This window comes from Bufo bufo, chromosome 5 (genome assembly GCF_905171765.1).
Source record: "Bufo bufo chromosome 5, aBufBuf1.1, whole genome shotgun sequence".
Classification (NCBI taxonomy): domain Eukaryota; kingdom Metazoa; phylum Chordata; class Amphibia; order Anura; family Bufonidae; genus Bufo; species Bufo bufo.
Window position 1 is genome coordinate 563698137 of NC_053393.1, and position 9037 is coordinate 563707173.

Here is a 9037-nt window from a genome sequence, read left to right on the forward strand (position 1 = left end):
GGACTACAGGCAGAATAATAGAGAGAAGGTCATGGACTACAGGCAGAATAATAGAGAGAAGGTCATGGATTACAGGCAGAATAATAGAGAGAATGTCATGGACTACAGGCAGGATAATGGAGAGAATGTCATGGACTACAGGCAGGATAATAGAGAGAAGGACAGGGACTACAGGCAGAATAATAGAGAGGTCAGGGACTACAGGCAGAATAATAGAGAGAAGGACAGGGACTACAGGCAGAATAATAGAGAGGTCAGGGACTACAGGCAGGATAATAGAGAGAAGGTCAGGGACTACAGGCAAAATAATAGAGAGAAGGTCAGGGACTACAGGCAGAATAATAGAGAGAAGGTCAGGGACTACAGGCAGGATAATAGAGAGAAGGTCAGGGACTACAGGAAGGATAATAGCGAGAAGGTCATGGACTACAGGAAGGATAATAGCGAGAAGGTCATGGACTACAGGCAGAATAATAGAGAGAAGGTCAGGGACTACAGGCAGGATAATAGAGAGAAGGTCGGGGATTACAGGAAGGATAATAGAGAGAAGGTCATGGACTACAGGCAGAATAATAGAGAGAAGATCAGGGACTACAGGCAGGATAATAGAGAGAAGGTCATGGACTATAGGCAGAATAATAGAGAAAATGTGATGGACTACAGGCAGAATAATAGAGAGAAGGTCAGGGACTACAGGAAGAATAATAGAGAGAAGGTCAGGGACTACAGGCAGAATAATAGAGAGAAGGTTATGGACTACAGGCAGAATAATAGAGAGAAGGTCAGGGACTACAGGCAGAATAATAGAGAGAAGGTCATGGATTACAGGCAGAATAATAGAGAGAATGTCATGGACTACAGGCAGGATAATAGAGAGAAGGTCATGGACTACAGGCAGAATAATAGAGAGAATGTCATGGACTACAGGCAGGATAATAGAGAGAAGGTCAGGGACTACAGGCAGGATAATAGAGAGAAGGACAGGGACTACAGGCAGAATAATAGAGGTCAGGGACTACAGGCAGAATAATAGAGAGAAGGTCAGGGACTACAGGCAGGATTATAGAGAGAAGGTCAGGGACTACAGGAAGGATAATAGCGAGAAGGTCATGGACTACAGGAAGGATAATAGCGAGAAGGTCATGGACTACAGGCAGAATAATAGAGAGAAGATCAGGGACTACAGGCAGGATAATAGAGAGAAGGTCATGGACTACAGGCAGAATAATAGAGAGAATGTGATGGACTACAGGCAGAATAATAGAGAGAAGGTCAGGGACTACAGGAAGAATAATAGAGAGAAGGTCAGGGACTACAGGCAGAATAATAGAGAGAAGGTCAGGGACTACAGGCAGAATAATAGAGAGAAGGTCAGGGACTACAGGCAGGATAATAGAGAGAAGGTCGGGATTACAGGAAGGATAATAGAGAGAAGGTTGGGAGAGAAGGTCGGGGATTACAGGCAGAATAATTACAGGCAGAATAATAGAGAGAAGGTCATGGACTACAGGCAGAATAATAGAGAGGTCAGGGACTACAGGCAGGAAAATAGACAGAAGGTCATGGACTACAGGAAAAATAATAGAGATAAGGTCAGGGACTACAGGCAGAATAATAAAGAGAAGGTCAGGGACTACAGGCAGAATAATAGAGAGAAGGTCGGACTACAGGCAGAATAATAGAGAGAAGGTCAGGGATTACAGGAAGGATAATAGAGTTGAGGTCAGGGATTACAAGTAGAATAATAGAGAGAAGGTCAGGGACTACAGGCAGGATAATAGAGAGAAGGTCAGGGATTACAGGCAGAATAATAGAGAGACGGTCAGGGACTACAGGCAGAATAATAGAGAGAAGGTCAGGGATTACAGGAAGGATAATAGAGTTGAGGTCAGGCATTACAGGTAGAATAATAGAGAGAAGGTCAGGGACTACAGGCAGGATAATAGAGAGAAGGTTGGGGATTACAGGCAGAATAATAGAGAGATGGTCGGGGATTACAGGCAGAATAATAGAGAGATGGTCAGGGATTACAGGCAGAATAATAGAGAGACGGTCAGGGACTACAGGCAGAATAATAGAAGGTCAGTGACTACAGGCAGAATAATAGAGAGAAGGTCAGGGACTACAGGCAGGATAATAGAGAAGAGGTCAGGGATTACAGGCAGAATAAGAGAGAGGTCATAAACTATAGACAGAATAATAGAGAGGAGGTCAGGGACTACAGGCAGAATAATAGAGAGGTCATGAACTACAGGCAGAATAATAGAGAGCTCATGGACTAAAGGCAGAATAATAGAGAGAAGGTCAGGGACTACAGGCAGAATAATAGAGAGAAGGTCATGGACTACAGGCAGAATAATAGAGAGAAGGTCATGGATACAGGCAGAATAATAGAGAGAAGGTCATGGACTATAGGCAGAATAATAGAGAGAAGGTCAGGGACTACAGGCAGGATAATAGAGAGAAGGTCAGGGATTACAGGCAGAATAATAGAGAGAAGGTCAGGGATTACAGGCAGTATAACAGAGGGCTCTACGGGATTACAGGCAGTATAACAGAGGGCTCTACGGGATTACAGGCAGTATAATAGAGAGAAGGTCATGGACTACAGGCAGAATAATAGAGAGAAGGTCATGGATACAGGCAGAATAATAGAGAGAAGGTCATGGACTACAGGCAGAATAATAGAGAGAAGGTCAGGGACTACAGGAAGAATAATAGAGAGAAGGTCAGGGACTACAGGCAGAATAATAGAGAGAAGGTCAGGGACTACAGGCAGAATAATAGAGAGAAGGTCAGGGACTACAGGCAGGATAATAGAGAGAAGGTCGGGATTATAGGAAGGATAATAGAGAGAAGGTTGGGAGAGAAGGTCAGGGATTACAGGCAGAATAATTACAGGCAGAATAATAGAGAGAAGGTCATGGACTACAGGCAGAATAATAGAGAGGTCAGGGACTACAGGCAGGATAATAGACAGAAGGTCATGGACTACAGGAAGAATAATAGAGATAAGGTGTGGGACTACCGGCAGAATAATAAAGAGAAGGTCAGGGACTACAGGCAGAATAATAGAGAGAAGGTCAGGGACTACAGGCAGAATAATAGAGAGAAGGTCAGGGATTACAGGAAGGATAATAGAGAGAAGGTCAGGGACTACAGGCAGGATAATAGAGAGAAGGTCGGGGATTACAGGCAGAATAATAGAGAGACGGTCAGGGACTACAGGCAGGATAATAGAGAAGAGGTCAGGGATTACAGGCAGAATAAGAGAGAGAAGGTCATGGACTACAGGCAGAATAATAGAGAGAATGTGATGGACTACAGGCAGAATAATAGAGAGAAGGTCAGGGACTACAGGAAGAATAATAGAGAGAAGGTCAGGGACTACAGGCAGAATAATAGAGAGAAGGTTATGGACTACAGGCAGAATAATAGAGAGAAGGACAGGGACTACAGGCAGAATAATAGAGAGAAGGTCATGGATTACAGGCAGAATAATAGAGAGAATGTCATGGACTACAGGCAGAATAATAGAGAGAATGTCATGGACTACAGGCAGGATAATAGAGAGAAGGTCAGGGACTACAGGCAGGATAATAGAGAGAAGGACAGGGACTACAGGCAGAATAATAGAGGTCAGGGACTACAGGCAGGATAATAGAGAGGTCGTGGACTACAGGCAAAATAATAGAGAGAAGGTCAGGGACTACAGACAGAATAATAGAGAGAAGGTCAGGGACTACAGGCAGGATTATAGAGAGAAGGTCAGGGACTACAGGAAGGATAATAGCGAGAAGGTCATGGACTACAGGAAGGATAATAGCGAGAAGGTCATGGACTACAGGCAGAATAATAGAGAGAAGGTCAGGGACTACAGGCAGGATAATAGAGAGAAGGTCAGGGATTACAGGAAGGATAATAGAGAGAAGGTCATGGACTACAGGCAGAATAATAGAGAGAATGTCATGGACTACAGGCAGAATAATAGAGAGAAGATCAGGGACTACAGGCAGGATAATAGAGAGAAGGTCATGGACTACAGGCAGAATAATAGAGAGAATGTGATGGACTACAGGCAGAATAATAGAGAGAAGGTCAGGGACTACAGGAAGAATAATAGAGAGAAGGTCAGGGACTACAGGCAGAATAATAGAGAGAAGGTTATGGACTACAGGCAGAATAATAGAGAGAAGGACAGGGACTACAGGCAGAATAATAGAGAGAAGGTCATGGATTACAGGCAGACTAATAGAGAGAATGTCATGGACTACAGGCAGAATAATAGAGAGAATGTCATGGACTACAGGCAGGATAATAGAGAGAAGGTCAGGGACTACAGGCAGGATAATAGAGAGAAGGACAGGGACTACAGGCAGAATAATAGAGGTCAGGGACTACAGGCAGGATAATAGAGAGGTCGTGGACTACAGGCAAAATAATAGAGAGAAGGTCAGGGACTACAGACAGAATAATAGAGAGAAGGTCAGGGACTACAGGCAGGATTATAGAGAGAAGGTCAGGGACTACAGGAAGGATAATAGCGAGAAGGTCATGGACTACAGGAAGGATAATAGCGAGAAGGTCATGGACTACAGGCAGAATAATAGAGAGAAGGTCAGGGACTACAGGCAGGATAATAGAGAGAAGGTCAGGGATTACAGGAAGGATAATAGAGAGAAGGTCATGGACTACAGGCAGAATAATAGAGAGAATGTCATGGACTACAGGCAGAATAATAGAGAGAAGATCAGGGACTACAGGCAGGATAATAGAGAGAAGGTCATGGACTACAGGCAGAATAATAGAGAGAATGTGATGGACTACAGGCAGAATAATAGAGAGAAGGTCAGGGACTACAGGAAGAATAATAGAGAGAAGGTCAGGGACTACAGGCAGAATAATAGAGAGAAGGTCAGGGACTACAGGCAGAATAATAGAGAGAAGGTCAGGGACTACAGGCAGGATAATAGAGAGAAGGTCGGGATTACAGGAAGGATAATAGAGAGAAGGTTGGGAGAGAAGGTCGGGGATTACAGGCAGAATAATTACAGGCAGAATAATAGAGAGAAGGTCATGGACTACAGGCAGAATAATAGAGAGGTCAGGGACTACAGGCAGAAAAATAGACAGAAGGTCATGGACTACAGGAAGAATAATAGAGATAAGGTCAGGGACTACAGGCAGAATAATAAAGAGAAGGTCAGGGACTACAGGCAGAATAATAGAGAGAAGGTCGGACTACAGGCAGAATAATAGAGAGAAGGTCAGGGATTACAGGAAGGATAATAGAGTTGAGGTCAGGGATTACAAGTAGAATAATAGAGAGAAGGTCAGGGACTACAGGCAGGATAATAGAGAGAAGGTCGGGGATTACAGGCAGAATAATAGAGAGACGGTCAGGGACTACAGGCAGAATAATAGAGAGAAGGTCAGGGATTACAGGAAGGATAATAGAGTTGAGGTCAGGCATTACAGGTAGAATAATAGAGAGAAGGTCAGGGACTACAGGCAGGATAATAGAGAGAAGGTTGGGGATTACAGGCAGAATAATAGAGAGACGGTCAGGGACTACAGGCAGAATAATAGAAGGTCAGTGACTACAGGCAGAATAATAGAGAGAAGGTCAGGGACTACAGGCAGGATAATAGAGAAGAGGTCAGGGATTACAGGCAGAATAAGAGAGAGGTCATAAACTATAGACAGAATAATAGAGAGGAGGTCAGGGACTGCAGGCAGAATAATAGAGAGGTCATGAACTACAGGCAGAATAATAGAGAGCTCATGGACTAAAGGCAGAATAATAGAGAGAAGGTCAGGGACTACAGGCAGAATAATAGAGAGAAGGTCATGGACTACAGGCAGAATAATAGAGAGAAGGTCATGGATACAGGCAGAATAATAGAGAGAAGGTCATGGACTATAGGCAGAATAATAGAGAGAAGGTCAGGGACTACAGGCAGGATAATAGAGAGAAGGTCAGGGATTACAGGCAGAATAATAGAGAGAAGGTCAGGGATTACAGGCAGTATAACAGAGGGCTCTACGGGATTACAGGCAGTATAACAGAGGGCTCTACGGGATTACAGGCAGTATAATAGAGAGAAGGTCATGAACTACAGGCAGAATAATAGAGAGAAGGTCATGGATACAGGCAGAATAATAGAGAGAAGGTCATGGACTACAGGCAGAATAATAGAGAGAAGGTCAGGGACTACAGGAAGAATAATAGAGAGAAGGTCAGGGACTACAGGCAGAATAATAGAGAGAAGGTCAGGGACTACAGGCAGAATAATAGAGAGAAGGTCAGGGACTACAGGCAGGATAATAGAGAGAAGGTCGGGATTACAGGAAGGATAATAGAGAGAAGGTTGGGAGAGAAGGTCAGGGATTACAGGCAGAATAATTACAGGCAGAATAATAGAGAGAAGGTCAGGGATTACAGGCAGTATAACAGAGGGCTCTACGGGATTACAGGCAGTATAACAGAGGGCTCTACGGGATTACAGGCAGTATAACAGAGGGTTGTCAGGGATTACAGGCAGTATAATAGAGGGCTCTCAGGGATTACAGGCAGTATAACAGAGGGTTGTCAGGGATTACAGGCAGTATAATAGAGGGTTGTCGGGGATTACAGGCAGTATAATAGAGGGTTGTCAGGGATTACAGACAGTATAATAAAGGGCTGGTTGGGGATCACTCTTTAGTCGCTGCACCACCTTCCTTGGGTGGTGTTGGAGAATATGGTGCAAATAATGCTATTATTACCGGGCCTCATTATCTCTGCAGGAGCCGTATCTCCAGACGGTGTGTGACTGCTGCAGCTATAGACTGGACCCCGAGAGTCCAGTAAAGATCCTGAACCTCCAGTGTGAGGACGGCCAGGAGGAGCCGGTGGTTCTCCCAGTGATTCACAGCTGTGAGTGCACCGCCTGTCAGGGTGAGTACCAACAATGAGGACTTCTTCTGCCATCATGTGGCCGAGGGAGGAGGAGACATCGGCCGAGGGTCTCTCGATTATAATTTATCATTATAGCGCCACACATATGAGGAGCGGAGGTATCAGCCACTGCTATCTGGTATCAGCCACTGCTATCCGATATCAGCCACTGTTATCTGGTATCAGCCACTGTTATCTGGTATCAGCCACTGCTATCTGGTATCAGCCACTGCTATCTGGTATCAGCCACTGGTATCAGCCACTGTTATCTGGTATCAGCCACTGCTATCTGGTATCAGCCACTGGTATCAGCCACTGCTATCTGGTATCAGCCACTGCTATCTGGTATCAGCCACTGTTATCTGGTATCAGCCACTGCTATCTGGTATCAGCCACTGCTATCTGGTATCAGCCACTGTTATCTGGTATCAGCCACTGTTATCTGGTATCAGCCACTGCTATCTGGTATAAGCCACTGCTATCTGGTATCAGCCACTGTTTTCTGGTATCAGCCACTGTTATCTGGTATCAGCCACTGCTATCTGGTATCAGCCACTGCTATCTGGTATAAGCCACTGCTATCTGGTATCAGCCACTGGTATCAGCCACTGCTATCTGGTATTCAGCCACTGTTTTCTGGTATCAGCCACTGTTATCTGGCATCAGCCACTGTTTTCTGGTATCAGCCACTGTTATCTGATATCAGCCACTGCTATCTGGTATCAGCCACTGTTTTCTGATATAATCCACTGTTATCTGTTATCAGCCATTGTTATCTGGTATCAGCCACTGCTTTCTAATATAATCCACTGTTTTCTGGTATCAGCCACTGTTATCTGGTATCAGCCACTGTTATCTGGTATCAGCCACTGTTATCTGTTCTTATCTGGCATCCACTTTTATATCGTCATCATTCTGGTTAATATCGTTACCATAATTTTTTATTGTATTAGATTGGTAATTATTTTTAGCAGAGCTTGTATAAGCTCCGCCTCCCTGTTTTCTCACTTATGGTCCCGCTTCCATGATTAATAGCCTGATTTTGTTATTGCAGGTGGAGACTTCTCCAAACGCTGATCCCTCCACCTCTTAACCATCTCCACTGATCCCTCCACCTCTGATCCTCCCCGCTGATCCCTCCACCTCTGATCCTCCCCACTGATCCCTCCACCTCTGATCCGTCCCCCTCTGATCCCTCCATCTATGATCCTCCCCCGCTGATCCCTCCACCTCTGATCCTTCCCCGCTGATCCCTCCACCTCTGATCCCTCCACCTCTGATCCTTCCCCGCTGATCCCTCCACCTCTGATCCCTCCATCTATGATCCTCCCCGGCTGATCCCTCCCCACTGATCCTTTCCCGCTGATCCCTTCACCTCTGATCCTCCCCACTGATCCCTCCACCTCTGATCCTTCCCCGCTGATCCCTCCACCTCTGATCCCTCCACCTCTGATCCTTCCCCTCTGATCCCTCCACCTATGATCCTCCCCCGCTGATCCCTCCATCTCTGATCCTTCCCCGCTGATCCCTCCACCTCTGATCCCTCCATCTATGATCCTCCCACGCTGACCCCTGGTGCCTGGTTCTACCTTAGATGTTTTGCTATCTGGTGACAATAAAGTCTCGCTGGCGCCCTGAATGTATATAATTGTAATAAACACTTTTTTGCAACACGCTTTGGATCTTTGCTTCAGTTTTTTTTTTCCCCACCTGAAGGCCTAATTCCTAGATTTCACCTCCAGTGAAATAGTTGGTCAGGAGATTGGGGGATTCTCATAATCATGTGTATGGATCACATATCACTGAAAACCATAGATATCATGAGAAGAGTATCAAAAATGTATCTCTGCGGACTAGAAAATTTTTTCCTAAAACTTTACTTTAACTTACTAATAAATATAGAAGTAAATTCAAGAAGAAAACAATATATGAAATAAAAGATAAATTAGTGCTGCTTCTAACAAATTACATACACGTGTCCGATGGTATAATGATCCAAAGATAAAGAGGTCAATTACCGGAATAACTTACAGTTTGATGACATCAGGTAGACAATGAGGATTAGCGACAGGGCTACCCCTGCTAAAAAGCGGAGCA

The 9037-nt window shown here is 44.8% G+C and overlaps 1 protein-coding gene across 1 annotated transcript in view; it reads left to right on the top strand.

Annotated features, from left to right (window-relative positions):
* Positions 1–8566, top strand: part of LOC121002663 (SCO-spondin-like) — a 190236-nt gene extending 181670 nt beyond the window's left edge. Inside the window, 2 exon segments of the mRNA XM_040434096.1 lie at positions 6790–6940; positions 7995–8566. Of these exon segments, the coding sequence (XP_040290030.1) occupies positions 6790–6940; positions 7995–8017 (174 nt within the window). The 3' untranslated portion in view covers positions 8018–8566.
* Positions 8567–9037: the final 471 nt, after the last annotated feature.